This window comes from Agelaius phoeniceus, chromosome 5 (genome assembly GCF_051311805.1).
Source record: "Agelaius phoeniceus isolate bAgePho1 chromosome 5, bAgePho1.hap1, whole genome shotgun sequence".
Lineage (NCBI taxonomy): Eukaryota > Metazoa > Chordata > Aves > Passeriformes > Icteridae > Agelaius > Agelaius phoeniceus.
Window position 1 is genome coordinate 17,778,387 of NC_135269.1, and position 16,062 is coordinate 17,794,448.

Here is a 16,062-nt window from a genome sequence, read left to right on the forward strand (position 1 = left end):
AAAGGGGGGGGTGGTTACAATGATGGACAGGGAAATTGGGCAGCACCAGGAGGGAGGAGATAAACTTATAAGGATATAAGGGGAAGGACTAGGGGATCGGTCACCTTAAAAGACAGGTCGCTGGTGGGAAAACAAGGGACAAACAACTCAGGGACAAACTATTGTGAGGGAGGAACATGGGGGAAACCGAAGGTCAAACTGGAGCAGGTAAGGGAGTTGAAGTCAGGGTAGGGGTATTAACCACAGGGGTGTTAATCAGCGGTGGTAATGGGATTGGAATGGCTGCTGGTTGTGGGGATGGAGAGGCCAGAGGTAAAATTGGGGGATCTGGGAGAGGAGTCTGGGGCATAGCCGGGTAAATAAGAGGGAACGGAGGAGGAGGTAAGTAATCAAGGGGGTCTCACTTAACACTAACCTCTTCTCTCCCCTCATTCTTTTCCTCCTGTTTTTGTAGTTTACAGATTTTTATAACCTCATTGCCGGTGATATCTCTCTGCCAACATGCAGCATATGTTAACTGCTCAAGACTGGGACTTTCTCAGGTTTTCAGGTGTTGGTTTAACACATCCATGAATCTCTTGTCCCATACCACGGCCACTCCCCCTGCAGGTTTAACTTAGGCCAGACTTCCATACAATAGTGAATCATTTTTATTTTGTCTAAGCCTTTTGTGGCCTCCTGAGTGTCCCATTGATCAAGCATCTGCCCAAGACAACTATCAGGGGGAATATTCTTCTCTGTTTTCTCATCTTCCCTTCCAAATCTTCTTCTTTTACTCAAACACTTTCTCATACTGACTCTAATTTGGTTCTTAACTGAAATCTTAAGGTGCCCCTACCTGAATGAAAACTACTGATGGGCAAAACAACACTTAATATTCTTTTACTGTTCAAGCATTCATTCACTTTCACACTGGTAAGTATGGGGAATTTACTCATACGCTCGGGAAAAGGACGGGAATCTCACCTACACTCACAGGCTCAACTCTCTCACTTCCCTGGGGAGTCCCAATGGGGCTCCCTCTGGCCCCTCCCTCACACCCCTACAGTACACAGGCCCGGGGTTAGGTCCCACTGGAGCTCCCTCTGGCCCCTCCCTTGCACCCCTCCTACCAAGGAGAGGGGGGGTCCTACCCCTTTTGGAGGCACCTCAACCACCAATTCCACTCACTTCCCCCTGTTCCTGGCCAGCCCCCTCGCGGGAGTCCGGAAACGCGGTACTAGGGGGCCCTCACTCGCTTTGGGGGTCCGAGCTGCCGGCCCCCGTCTCACTCACTCCCCACTCGCTTGCCTCCAACTCCTGCCACCAGTTCTTACCAGGTCCCGGTGCTCCTCTGCATCGCTAGTCCCAGGCTGCCTTCCAAGGTCCTGGCATAGCCAGCTGATCCCTGGAGGCCCAATAGGGCAGGCAGCTGTCCCATCCTCAGTCCTCTTCGGGTGTGACTATCCAGGACGAGTCCCCAAGCTGTGATAAATAGGGCCAGGAGACCAACTCCTTTAAAAGGCCTTTATTAAAGACAGCTCTGGGTGGGGAACCCGAGGGGTCGCGCACACTGCTGCTGCTCCCACTGGACGACGCTGAGGAAGAGGAGTGCAGCTTCATCTTTCAGCAGAGCTGGAGCTGCACTATTGGCTCGTAGCCCAGGGGTATCCTCCAAGCTGGGTCCTATCAAAGTTATGGTGACAGGACGAAATCCGGCTCTGGTCAAGAGTGGGTGACTTAGTGTGGTTCTGGTGGGTTAAAGTCAAAGTTTATGTGCTGGTTTGTTGTTTTGAGAGGGTTCATATAGTTCTCACAGCCTCTCATTTGAATTCAGTCCAGGTGCAAGGCCTCCTGGGAGCAGGGGAGCAGGGGAAGTGGTTCCCAATGGGTGAGACAGAAAGGGGTACAAATGCAGAGTATGATGGGGAGAGATGCAAATACAGGGTAAAATGGTAACATTAATAACAGCAACTAAAGGCAAGTCTTAGAATTCTAACATTCAATGTTTAACAGACTAACACAGGGTACAAATACAGAGTATGATGAGGAGAGATACAAATACAGGGTAAAATGGTAACATTTAACAACGGCAACTAAAGGCAAGTCGTTGAACTCTAACATTCAATGTTTAACAACAGACCAACACTTCAAATTAAGACTTTATCAACTTCACTAACATCAACTACCAATTACTACTCTGAAAAAGAGCTCTCATCTCCAGGATTTCATTCCTCACAAAACCATAATCTCGACTTACAAAAAATAACCAACTTTGCAACAAAAAACCTGTATAAAACACACAATGCTACTCTCTCCTGCTTAAACCATCAGTACCTTTGGCCCCCTAGTTTTGTGGTAGAGCATTTCCTGCAGCTGGCTAAATTTTCTGTGCTCACAAGCACTCTAATGCTCTTTTTCCTATACATGAGTAAAAGCAATCTAATGCTCTTTTTCCTATACATGAGTAGGTTTCAACCTCAGTTTTCCCCTCACTATAATGTTTTCAGAATGTAGTAACTAAGTTCACTCATAATTTTATACCAGACTAACCATCACATATTTTGATTTTCCTTGATTCATGACTGCTTAAAAATTGTAAATGAGCACAGAATCTGAATGAGGTTAATCCTTGCTTTTCCACTCTTAAAATACATGAATTTGTAAACATGCCATTTATCTTTTTTAATGCAGCCTATGCAGGTTAATTTGTGTCCATGTATGACAAAGCAATGGTTTCTGGAGTGTCACTGGCCACATAGGTGGTAAAAAAACATGAAAATACAAATCTGTCACCTGACAGCTTGAAGTGACTGATCACCCAATTCAGACACCACTGTCACCACTTGTTCTAGACATGAAACCTTTGATTTATTCCTGTTCCTCTTCCTCACAGCCTGAGTGAATGGCCTGATCTTGAATGAGTAAGAGCTTTTCGTTGGTATGACTTTGATGGCACAGGATGAAAATGAAGTATTTTCAGTCAAATGATAAGGAGGGATTGATTTTGCCCAGAAACACCATGCTTTCCATACAGAAACTGTATGGAAAGCATGGCATGGAGCACAGCTGTTACAGAAGCATTGATGCAAGCAAAATTAACTTGTGAGGGTATTTGCACAGGCAGTGAAAAAATGTGCAGTGGTATAGCTGAGAGGCTCTGCAGGTTACTCCTTCAGATTGCCGTTGTTTGTCTTTGTTCTCCTGTTTTAAAATTGGGTTGTCCTAATTGGAACTGTCCAACTGAGCAATCTCGTTGTAACAAAAAACCTGAAAGCACAGCTATGTGCTCCTGTAATTTAACAGAGAGTAAAGACACCAAATGGGATTTCCCCTCTAAAATCAAGTCCCTGGAATTAAATATTACACCACAGAAAAGCAATGGAAGTCAAAAGGGGCAGGAAATTATAAATTGCAAGCTTGGATGGCTCATGCTGTCTGGTAGAGTCCAAAGCTTTGAGGATGGGTTGAAAATAAGCTGTCACAGCTGGATTTGTGAAAAACCTCTGGGCCAAATGCTGGTTCTACCAATTTGAGTGACAAAGGCTGGAGCAACTCAGGATGCGGATGAGGCTGACACAGCTGTGTGGAAAGCAGCACGCTCAGCTCCACAGCCATGTTTGCTGGGGGCAGGAGTGTTATTCAATCCTACAAACAGATGACTTTTGAGGGCACGGTGGTGTGTAAGTCTCCCTCTTACAAACTGTGGGTCATTAGATGTTCGTCGAGCAGTTTACATGAACAAGATGTAAAGCATAGTGCAAGTAGGCTGCTGAAATGAATTAGCTTGATATCTGGTTGTGCTCAGCATCTTTCCTGCTGTTCCAGTCAATGTAAATTATGGATGTTCTAATCAAATTACTTTTGAATTAAGCAGACCATTTACTCTGTGCTTACTTTCTCTCTGAAGATAAATGAGAGGGATTCTCATTTTAATCAAAACGAAATACAGAAGAGAAAATCAATTACTATTTAATGTTTTTTCCATCCCTGTGTGATGGAAAGTTTCTAGAGGAACTTGGGCTTAAAATTGCAAAGCAATATAAAATGCAGGGACATGGTTGGGTTTTAGCTATTGGATTTTTTTATATACTATTAGAAAACATGGCTGTGTTGTTTGTTTGTTTGTTTGTTTGTTTGTTTGTTTTAAGGCAAAAGAATTACTCTAAACAATTAAACAAGCAAAAGCAGAATACAGTAGATTGCTTCACCCAAAAAATAAAAATCTGTTGATACAGATGTAAACCACCTAGAAGCCAAACATTTAGAAAGATAGCCAGCCCTATATATAGAACAGTGTGAATGTGCTGAATTCATTAATAAATAGCTTCATGGATTAGGGCTTGATAGATGGAGATCTCCATCCAGATGTTTATTGTGATTTGTCAATGGCCTGGTACTTAATCCTCCTGGACAGGAAACCCTTTCTCTAGGGTCTCCCCTCGGGACTGTGGCAGTGCCTCCCTCTGGCCTGAATCCTCTCAGCACTGGATGAGGCTGCCGAGGAATTAACCAAGTGGCAGAGGCACAGATTTGCCTTTAACCCTTTCGGTTTCCTCTCAGCTTCAGATGATTTCCTAACCATCTGCCACAACCTCGCCTTTTTTAGTCAACATATGGAAAAGGAAAAAAGGGAGTCACCCATGTCACCCTGGGGTCCCTGTACCCACAAAATGTGCGGAGGAAGGCACATGGATTCCCATCAGCACTGAGGAGGAGGAGGGCTGTGAGCAGCCTTAAGAGCTTGGTGTGCCCCTCTTCACTGCTCAGCATCATTTTTTCGTTTTTGTTATGCTGCCACTCCCTGTCAGTGACAGGGATGGCCCAAGAGGTAGTATTTGTGAGAAGACTGATGTCCCCAGGGTGTCCTCGGTCAAGGTACCAGAGAGTGTAGTGCGTGTATGAGTGAGTTTGGGTGTGGGTAGGTGAATGCAGCCCTTGCAGACAGTCCCCACGGCTCATTTCTCAGCATATGGGACCTCTCCGTGGGATGGGTCCTTCATCTTGCTGTGGGACACTGAAGACAGCTCCTAGCAGCCACACCTGCTATGGAATGGCACAGTGGGTGCTGCAGTGAATGCTAGGTTTTGTTGTGGATATGCAGGATTGTAAAGGACTGATTTCCTGTGTTCAACTTCTGGCTAAATCACAAATACAAATGTTGACAAATAAATTCTTTTCAGGGACTGCCTGGTTAAAACATTAGTAGCACATCTCAGTACTATTCTCTAGTCTGCCTGTCATCGTTTCTCTCCAGTACCTTGGCTTTCTGCTGCCAAACTCTCTTCAAGAGTTTGTCTTTACACTGAGCTGAAAAAATGAGGGCTATTAAATAAAAATTGTCCTTTAAAATTTCCTGCTTGGAGTAGATGTTCCTTCCCCTTTAACATCATCCTCCCACTTTCTCTTGTCCCTTTTCTCTGCTCTTCTTTTGTACCCACACATACAGACACTGTAATAGATTCTCAGGCCTTTTAAAGCTGCAAAGAAAGTAGCTACAAGTTACTCAAAATGCTGTACAAGCAGCTGCATTTTTCTGATCTGTCAATTAATAATGTACATTTTCTTCATAGGGTTTTCTGCAAGGCTTTAATCCAAGTGAATTTGGGCAAGTCTTTAGTTTTCTTTGCACTTTAGCATAATCCCATCTGCCTTCAAATTCAGGATGTGAACACTGCAACTTGATAATTAGAAAAGCTACAAACTTGAACTAGAACTTAAATTTGGTATGGTCCCTTCCAGGCATTCCCTGCTATTGATAAAGGAATGGCAGAATGGATACAAACATCTGAGAGGCAGCAAGTTACTGCTGTTCTCTACACTTTATTCTGCTCTGAGTGGTGCCCACCATCACAGATGTCTGAGGATGTTTTCTCCTGAAATAATAAATGGTTATTCCTGAGGCAATGTTTGGAGGGCAAATGCCCTGCTGGCAGAGCTGGAAAACCAGAATAGTTTTCGAGTGTGCAAGCCCTACTCTGGTTGTAATCCCTGATATGCACTGGTAGCAGATCAGCCACTCCTTATTGGGGTGCACAGCTGTGTCTGTGGTGTGTCTGTATTTATCATGGGTTTTGCTAGTCCCAGAGGGTGTTATCCTATATTTTGCAGGTTTAATATGTTATCCCATTAAATAACTGTAAATCAAAGGGCCGCTATTTTGAAAGAAGAATTTATCTTCTACATAATTTTGCTTCTAGAAATTACTGGTGTGTGTAAAGCTATCGTTTATTCACTGGCACACTGGCAAAACAGGTTGGCAATTCTGTGCTCAGTTCTCGGAGATAAAATGCAAGCCACCACTTACAGAAACCATTTAATACAATTATGGTTTTCTATTTTGGCACTGCTTTTAATATCTTTGGGCAGATTTCATACACAGAGGTAATGTTTTAAATTAGGGGGAAGCCACTAGTCACAGTGAATCTAGGTGAAGTGTTTGATGGAGCTATGAGTGGTAACATAAGGATTTAAGAAAAAATGTCACTGTGATGCCAACTGGAAGGCAAAATGGTCACAATCAATTTTGTTAGAAAACCAGGAACTCCACAAGAGTATATATACCTATAGGTTCTAATCCTACAATATTTATATACATATTTACTGTATTTCCCTGCAGACCTTAAGAAGAATACATGAGTTTATGGCTTGAATATAGCAAGTAGGATCTTAGCACTGACTGTATTACTGAAATTGCATCATTGTGTAAAGCTGCTCGCTTCTCTTTAATAAAATGTGCATCTACTGAAATGTTTTAGCCTTGGATGTGGGTTTAAGAATGCATCAATGGGAAAAGTGTTTGCAAATGTTAACATGAAAACAGCCCGGCAGAAATGTCGTTTGCTGGCTTGGGAAGCACCTTTTGGAACCGCACTAATTCAGCGAGAAACTCGAGGGAGCAGAAACGGGGAGAGCAAACGCAAAGCAATCCCTTCCATTGTTCTTATTCCGCTGGGGAATGGGGAGGGGGGGACACACGCCAAGAGGAGCCCGGAATCCCCGGGGCTTTCAGTTTGATTTTCATTAGAGGCGAGAGGGGGTGTGCAGCCAGAAGCGCTCGCGGCGAGCAAATCCACGCGCGGGGGCCGCCCCGTAATCCCCCGGCGCCGCGGGATGCGGAGCGGAGAGCGCTGTGCCCCGCACCCCCGGCCCGGAGGGCAGCTCCAGCCCCCTGCCCGGGCGCACGTACGGCCGGCGCCCGGCCTCCCGCACCTCCGGAGCGGTGCTCCCGCCGCGCATCCCTCGCCCGGGCACCTGTGGGTATCCCCACGGCCGGGCCCCGCCGCCCCAGCGCGTCCGCGCCCCGACGCGCAGCCCCTCGGCGGGGCGGGGCGGGGCGGGGCGCGGGGGGATGCGGCATCCCAGCTCCCTGGGGGATGCTGCCGCTGCCTGCGCGGGAGCGCGGAGCAGAAGGGATCCTCTTTGACGTCAAGCGACCATAATATAATGATCGCTCGTTCATATCCGGGTCCCCGGGCGGCTCCCCCGGGCCGCGCTCGGCCGCGCTCGGCGGCGCAGTGAGGGGAGGCGGGTCGGCCAGGGCAGGGCAAGGCAGGGCAGCGGGGCCGCCCGGAGGTGGCCGGCGGCGGCAGGGGCACCGGGGCGGCGAGCGCAGCATGCCCGCCGCCTCAGACGCGCCTGCCTCCCGCCGCCGCCGAAGCTGCTGCTGCTGCTGCCCATGGAGATCGCGCTGGTGACTTTGGAGAACGGCGGCACCACGGCCATCGCGGCCGGCGACGATGCCGCGACCGCCGGCGGCCGGGCGCGCTGGCGGGGCAACTTGCTTCACCTCGCCGGCTCGCCGCAGCTGAGCGACGGCAAGGAGAACGCCCCTCCGCCGCCGCCGCCGCCGCCGCCGCCGCCCGCGGGGGACGAGGAGCGGGAGCGGCCCCCGCCGGGTCCCCGCGCAGGAGGCAGCGGCGGCGCAAGCGGCCCCGACGAGCGGCCGGCGGAGCTCCGCGCAGCCCTCACGCCGCCGCCGCGGCCGCCGCCCCGCGCCCCGCGCCCCGCCGTGGACATGGGGCCGTCCGAGGAAGGGGGACACCGCCGGGGCATGGCCATGGCTGCGGCGGGCGACGAGGAGGAGGACGCGGCGACGGCCAACCCGGGCGCCATGCACCATCAGCGGGTGCTGATCAACATCTCGGGGCTGCGCTTCGAGACGCAGCTCGGCACCCTCAACCAGTTCCCCGATACGCTGCTGGGGGACCCCGACAAGCGCATTCGCTACTTCGACCCGCTCCGCAACGAGTACTTCTTCGACCGCAACCGGCCCAGCTTCGACGGGATCCTCTACTTCTACCAGTCGGGGGGCAAGCTCCGCCGGCCCGTCAATGTCTCCATCGACGTCTTCGCCGACGAGATCCGTTTCTACCAGCTGGGTGAGGAGGCCATGGAGCGCTTCCGGGAGGACGAGGGCTTCATCAAAGAGGAGGAGAAGCCCCTGCCCCGCAATGAGTTCCAGCGCCAGGTCTGGCTCATCTTTGAGTACCCCGAGAGCTCCAGCTCAGCCCGGGCCATCGCCATCGTCTCCGTGCTGGTGATCCTCATCTCCATCATCACCTTCTGCCTGGAGACCCTGCCCGAGTTCAGAGACGAGAGGGAGATGCCCGTACCTCTGCCCCCACAAGGTGGAGGTTTGAATGGCACGCCCGGGGACTCCCCACCCATGCAGCCACCCAGTAGCCTGGCTGACCCCTTCTTCATCATAGAGACCACCTGTGTGATCTGGTTCACCTTTGAGCTCCTTGTACGCTTCTTCGCCTGTCCCAGCAAGCCCGAGTTCTCCCGCAACATCATGAACATCATCGACATTGTGGCCATCATCCCCTACTTCATCACCCTGGGCACCGAGCTGGCCCACGAGCAGCAGCAGCCCGGGGCTGGCAGTAGCAATGGGGGTGGGGGCCAGCAGCAAGCCATGTCCCTGGCCATCCTCAGAGTCATCCGCCTGGTCAGAGTCTTCAGGATCTTCAAGCTCTCCAGGCATTCCAAGGGGCTGCAGATCTTGGGACAGACTTTGAAAGCCAGCATGAGGGAGCTGGGCCTCCTCATCTTCTTCCTCTTCATCGGGGTGATCCTCTTCTCCAGTGCTGTCTACTTTGCTGAGGCTGATGACCCCGAGTCTCATTTCTCCAGCATCCCTGATGCTTTCTGGTGGGCTGTCGTAACCATGACTACTGTGGGCTATGGGGACATGAGACCTGTCACTGTGGGGGGCAAGATTGTGGGCTCCTTGTGTGCCATCGCTGGTGTGCTCACCATTGCCCTCCCTGTCCCTGTCATTGTGTCCAACTTCAACTACTTCTACCACCGAGAGACTGACCACGAAGAGCAGGCTATCCTCAAAGATGAACACAGTAGTGCTCAGGGCAGCACTGCAGGGGGAGAAGTGAAGAGAAGACCAAGCAAAAACTCTCTGAACAAATCTGTTGTGCACTTGGAAAACAGTGAGGAGTTCAACAATGGCACCAGCTCCTTAGAGAAAGCAAATATCAAAGCAAAAAGTAATGTAGATCTCAGAAAATCCCTCTATGCTCTCTGTCTGGACACCAGTAGGGAAACAGACCTGTGAGGAGAGGAGACGGTTAGAGTTCAGAGGGGCAGAAGGATTTTCTGGTGTCAGAAACTTGCTACTCCAATTACTCTTTTAGTACCAATTAGTTTTTTAAGTCATAAAAAAGTCAATAAGGCTGTATTTTATAAATTGATCACTATCCTGAGCAGTCCTCCAGGAATACATGTTTTTGTGGTTTTTTTCCATGACACAAAGGGTCACCTATTTTTAAAATAGACTAAGAATAAGCTACACTCCATGCAGGAGCTGGTAAATTATGACAGAGAAAAATCTAATTTTTAGAAACTTATTTTAGCAAATGGTCATTGGTTTTGAATGGGTAATTTGTAACCAATTCAGTTGATCCTGAGTTTAGTGTAATGAACTGGGGGGATGTGTGTGTGGAGAATGAATGGATTGGGGATGGGAGGGAGGAGGTGGAGGGGTTTTGTATTACAGTTTCAAATTGGAATTATTCAAATATATTTTGTATCTGTATGACTGTATTTATGGTTGAAAGGAGATTTCTTATTCCTGTGAAATATGATAGCATTAAAGCACTAGGAACATTAGCAAATCAGCACTTTCTGAGTTTTCCAGTAGTGATCAGCACAGATCTGGTTATCTTGTACGTGAAGTGAATTTGGTGCTTTGAACCCTAGAGCAGAAAACTTCTGTTGTCATTGATATGTTAGTTTCTTGTGAGCCTTAAATTATTAAATATTGTAGATATACTTCTTTATAAATTTATTAGTTACCTTCCTGTTTCAGAATTTCTAAGTCATTCAGTCGTGTGCTTACTGGCCTCACTCAAAAAAGTATGTGCAACTTTTCTTTTTCAGGTTTTTTTTTTTTTGTGGTTTTACAGTTTTTTATCTTTGTTATATTGTTGAGACCTAAAGGAAAAAAATACACTCTTCTGCTGTTACTGGTTTAAATCTAGTGCACAACAAATCTAAAGTGATCTGAACAGATTTTCAAGTGCACAACAGATCAAAAACACGAGGGAGTGGATAGGCACAATGAGAAAGTAGAATACTGAGTGTAATATCTGCAGAACTGTTTTCGTTGTACTCCAGATTGCTTGAGCATGTGTATCAGTCACCTTTATGTATGCACACACCATTTGTGTACACAGTTCTCTGGTTTTAGTTCTCTCAGACTGGGAGTGGATGGCACTTCAGGAGTTGAACGTGGCGTGCTGTTCTGCTTCAACAACCGTCGTGTGGCTTTTCTCTTGGACACGGATGAAAAGCACCATCTTTTCATCAAAACACACCCCTGGTTTCTTGTATTTCCAAACAAAACCTTCTCAGTGCTGTGGATTTTACAGTTGGGGTGTTGAGAGACGAGTGACACCTTGCCTTCATCAGGATCACAGCTAACTCTGAAGACCGACAAAAAGTTGCTCTTTAGCTCAAAGAGTTTTCTTAAAATTTCTCTTGCAAAGGACATCTCTGTTTCCCCCTCCAACTTCTGTTGTATTGCTGAAGGATGGTCCATGCCTTTCCCACATCCTGTGGCACAGCAAGAGTAGCAGAGAAGAGAAGGCTTGATTGTCAACATTGCTCAAGGTTTGTTGCTAACAAATTTTCTAATATAAATAAGTGCTCAGTTGGGATTATAATTTATTCAAGTACCTCATCTATGTTCTGAGATAAATTGGGATCAGCTTTGCAGGGCAGCACTCTGACATTCTCTCCCCCAGACACAAATGCTGCTTTCCTGTCCCTGACCTTGCTCTTTAATGATAATGCCCAAATGCATGATGTTTTTTTCTCTCCTAGTCAGTAAAATAACTGTCAAGCAAGTCATACGTTTCATTAACAGAGTGCTCAGCCCAAAACCCAGGGCTGAGGGGAAGGAATTTGAATCTCATAACAGAGAACAGCATCTTTCACATTAATTTTAGAATTTTAGATGTCGGTTTCTTAGTTGGTTTGCTTGTTTAGCTAGATGTAGAATGAGGCTGTAATGTGCTGAGGAGCTGTCTAAAACAAGACTAACAGGAAAAGCATCCAGTGCAGCTGCACTACAGACTTGGGGAGATCTCCAGTTTGCCTTGGTGGGAGCTGTTGCACCAAAGGGAAGTGAAGAATCAGCTCTTTGGTGAGGCAGAATCTCAGATGAAACAAAGTGGTGTAACTCTGCTGCACGTGCTGAGACCTAGGTCACTGATGGACTTAGAGTAAGGCTTTTTGCTCAGACAAGTGCTTTGCTTTGCTCTTGGTGATCACATCCATCTGACTGGCCTGAATAAGCACCAAACAACTGCAGTGAGTCTTTCGGGATAGTTTTGAGGTGGTCTTTCTGAAACTACTACCCTTACCTGCCTGACCACCGGAGTTTGGTCTTCCAACTGTGTGTTATGTTGGATTGGGCTGTTGGCTCCTCGCAGGAGGGGCACTGTGTCCACACAGCCACTTGTTTGGAATCCTGTGTAAGGATTTTACGGTTCTGGATTACATCTCCAAAGTGCAGCAAGCTGATAAAGGTGAAATAGATCAGGGCTATGGGACATGGGTCAAGCTGATCTTGGTGACACAAAGGGAAGGCCTGGTTTTCCCCCTCCTTTTTTACTTTTCTTCCCACCTTGTGTCTTTTTGTTGCTTTCACTGAACCGGTTCTCTCCTCATGGAAGTAAGTGAACTCAAGTTCAAATGCTGCCTTCTCTTCCTGTGGCTGCCTGAGCTCACTCATCTGATAGGAAATTAAATTCAGCCTTCTGTTTGAATATGCTGTGTTTTTCCATAACAAAACAACAGAACTTTCCAATAGAAAGAAAAGAAATCATTCTCAAAGTATGGTTAAAAAAATTTGCTTGGCTTGGGTTTCTAACATGTTAAGCACAGTTCAGGCAAATTTGGTATTGACACCTTTACAAATAAATACATGATTTCTATTGGCTTATAGGGCAGTAAAGGATTTGCTTTCTAATCACAGGTACTACTGCCAAGCACTGAGTAATGTGACCAGGAACATGGTCTGAACCCAGTTCAACAGAGCATTTAGCACAGACACATGCTTAAACCAACACAATTTTCAGCAGGTGTTTTAGATTCACTGATTTTTATGATTTTGAGGTTTGAGATCCTGAGTTGGACTTGGATGTTCCTTGTGGTTCCCTTCTAGCTCCAGGTATTCTTTGATTCTCTGATGGTTATTTAAAGATAAGTTATAAACAGGACTGAAACCTTGAAGCCATGGATTCCCCTTGGCTTTTGGGGTAAATATGTGGGTACATGTTACAGTCACCTAATATGCTGATGCAGATTTGTGCTGCAGAAGAGTATAAGAGAGAAATGAATCCCTCCAAGAAGGCTCCTGGAAATGTGAGACAGGAAGAGAGTTTTCTCTTCCAGGCCCATCACAAGAAGGAAATACAACCTAACCACTATTAATTTATGTTAACTGACCTGCAATGAACAGCAGGCTGAATCAGACCTCTTTGCCATATCAAAGGCATCAAGATGTCAGAACTTAATGAATAGCAGATCATGGCAGACATCAAAACCCCAAACAAACCCAGCCAAACAACAAACCAACACTGTTTTGTAAACTCTTTTGGCTAGGAGCTGCAAAAGAAAAGCTCCCTCACCCCACACATGCTGTAGTTATTAATGGCTTGTCCTCTCATGTGGGACACTGTGCACTAAAATGCATTCTTGGGAGTGCTGAAGTGAATGTTCTTTTGGGTCACCAGTAATGTAAGTTTAATTTGCTTAGCCTGACCCCAAGGTTTTTCCCTTTTACTTTTCCATCATCCTAAGAAACGATAAAATAGTACCAAGCAGTTATATAACACCATTCATCTCCCGGCGCTCTGTGAACAATTGCACCACGCTCTGTGGCACAGGGTAAAGAAAGGGATGGGGAGGGGAAGTCCAAACCTTTCAAAGGGGGACAGGGCTCAGAGAGGCACAAATAGGAGTGGGTTTCACTGGACTGAGAGGTCTAAAATGTGGATCTCAGGGAAGAGAGATTCCCCCTGTGGTCTCCTGCATGACTCTGGGTGGCTCTGCAGGCAAGGACTGGATGCCAGCAGCTGTGCACCATGATCCATCTGGTGGGGTCACTGCACACAGAGGGGACTTTATGCTGCTCTGAGCAGCACAAACAAATCCCTCTTTTGTGTGCTCTTTTCATTTGGGCTCTGTAAGGAGAACATGGCACTCCTGCTGGCAGTTCCCTGGCCTCTCCAGCTGCAGACACTGCTGGTCTGGTGGAGGTACTGAGACATTCTCCAGGCACTGCCCTTCACCTCCTGTTAAGGAGCAAAGCACATGTCAGAGCATTCTCAGAGGGTGACACTTGCGTGCACATAAAGGCTGGCTCTTCTGAAACCTATCCCAGAATCACTGAGGTTGGAAAAGACCTCAAAGGTCAGTAAGTCCGACCTGTGTCAGATCACCACTTTGTCAACTGAACCAGAGCACTGAGTGCCATGTCCAGTTGCTTCTTGAATGCCTTTGAGTGACTCCACCACCTCCCTGGGCAGCTCATTCCAATGCCTGACAACCTTTTCTGTGAAGAAATTCTTCTTCCTGGTCAGTGTTAAAGAAGCTGGTGCTGAGGTCAAATGAGGAGAGCATTTAGTGGCATGTGACAGTGCCACTGAGCTGTGGTGAGGGACGAGATGCCTTGATGACATCTGATCCAGCCATTTAGCAAGATGCCATGAACAGGAGTGGAATTTGGCAGGGGCCTCAGGGTGGTTGCTGCCATATTTAGGGAATGACAGAAGGAGGGCTTTAAGCACCTCATCAAGACTTTGGCCTTGCCATTTGGCTGTGGGATCGGGATTGGAATGTTGTGTGGCAGGCAGGGTGTGGGGGAAGGCTCAGGAATAATGAGGCTGATTCCCCTGAGGACAGAGGGGCAGCAGGGAAACAGGGAGATGAAGCTCTAAGAGCATCTGCCTGCCTTTGGTTCAGCTTTAGCCATGTCACTAAATGACTACCAGCCTCACTCCACAGCTACAAATGTCCAAAAAATGAAATAGAAAAGGTCTTTATAATAATCTAACCTATGACCAATTAAAATAATTGTTCCAAAATTATTCTGCCATGACTTTTGCTATATGCAGCACTACTAAATATTTTTTTAGATTGTGCCATTTAGTCTTTTCACAGGTTCTGTAATGTTTGGTTTTTGGTTGCTTTGTTTGAAGTTTGCTTGTTTTGGTTGTTTTTTGGTTTTTGTTTTTTTTACTTTCTTTCTGTATGCATTAACTGGTCCCTAGTTCTTCTGATCAGCTTGTTAAAGTTCTGTTTCTCTGACCTAAATTTGGGACCTCAGGGTGCTGGCACCCTACAGTGGACCTCGGTCATGCCACCTGACATCAGTGTGTCAGCTCATTATACCGAATTTCTCCAGTAACTCTGTGGGCCCATTGACCAGAACATACCTAATATTTGTATGATGAAATATTGTGAAAAATGTGGTTATAGTAGCCATTGAGATAATGTGAAATAAAAACTTTTATGTTAATTGGAATAGGAAAAAAATAAAGCTGATAAGGAATTAATTGGAATTAGAAGTTTTGAAGAGAAATATCAACTTATTTAAAGAAAAAGAAGGCTTTAGACAGACAGAAAGTAGGTTTAGATTGGATATTAGGCAGAATTTTTTCCCTATGAGGGTGGTGAGACCCTGGCACAGGTTGCCCAGAGAAGCTGTGGATGCCCCAGAAATTACCTGATCTAATAGAAGGCAACAAAGTGTTTTCATTAAAGCTTAGGCTTCCTAGCGCACAGTCTTTATGGTTACTGCAGAATTAATAATTTTCCAGATAGAATTTAAAATTTACCAAAGTTAACTGCAAGTTGTCTTCTCTATAAATAATTCACAGTCATTAGGGGGATATTTCCAAATAAATCAGTTTTAACACTTGATTGACAGAAAGAAGAGAAAAAAGAAAGATATATCTTATTTCTGTGCTTCAATTTTGGTGTGCCCTGGAGATTGTAATTTGCAATATTCTGGAAAACAGCTGTGACTGTCTTAAAATTGACATTGGAAAGAATGTTGCTGGAGAATCACCTTGGATGAAAACAGGTAATAATTTCCCTCTCAAGACAGTGGTTGACTGACCTTCTCCCGTCTTCTGATAAAGCCAGTTTGGACATAAATGTTGAAATATAAGGTCTCTTCTCTTAAATCTCATGTCCAACCCTGGCCAGGAATGGTGGTTTCCTCACTCCTGTGGGTGAGGAATGCAATGGAACCTTGCAGCTCTTCTCATGACAGTACAGCTGCATAATAAATACTCATGTCAGGGTTGATGTTTCCATGAAGATGCTGGAGGAAAAGATGGGATTTAAATGGACTACATTGGTCTGAGAGTGTAATATGTACAAGGAGCAGGTAAAATTTCTTCCTTTGCATGATTTCACTCCAGTGATGGTGTCCTAGCACACAGTAATCCCCCTACAAAATATCGCAAAATCCATACCAGGGCTTGCTTTGCTCTCTTCAGTCAGTAGAGATTGGTTACATTATACCATACTTAATGCTCTCAAGCAAGT

General features: G+C 46.5%; 1 protein-coding gene and 1 non-coding gene across 8 annotated transcripts in view; both read left to right on the plus strand.

The window, feature by feature from the left end:
* The first annotated feature begins 7,276 nt into the window (after positions 1-7,276).
* Positions 7,277-16,062, plus strand: part of LOC129119895 (potassium voltage-gated channel subfamily A member 5) — a 197,799-nt gene continuing 189,013 nt past the window's right edge. For all 7 annotated transcript variants that reach the window (XM_077178434.1, XM_077178433.1, XM_077178432.1 and 4 more), the window contains exon 1: positions 7,277-11,109. In XM_077178434.1, the coding sequence (XP_077034549.1) occupies positions 7,658-9,553 (1,896 nt within the window). In that variant the 5' untranslated portion in view covers positions 7,277-7,657 and the 3' untranslated portion in view covers positions 9,554-11,109. The remainder of the gene's footprint in view (positions 11,110-16,062) is intronic.
* On the plus strand, positions 14,110-14,184 carry LOC129120133 (small nucleolar RNA SNORD66). The gene has a single exon (XR_008534194.1). It is a non-coding gene; the product is annotated as a small nucleolar RNA SNORD66 (small nucleolar RNA).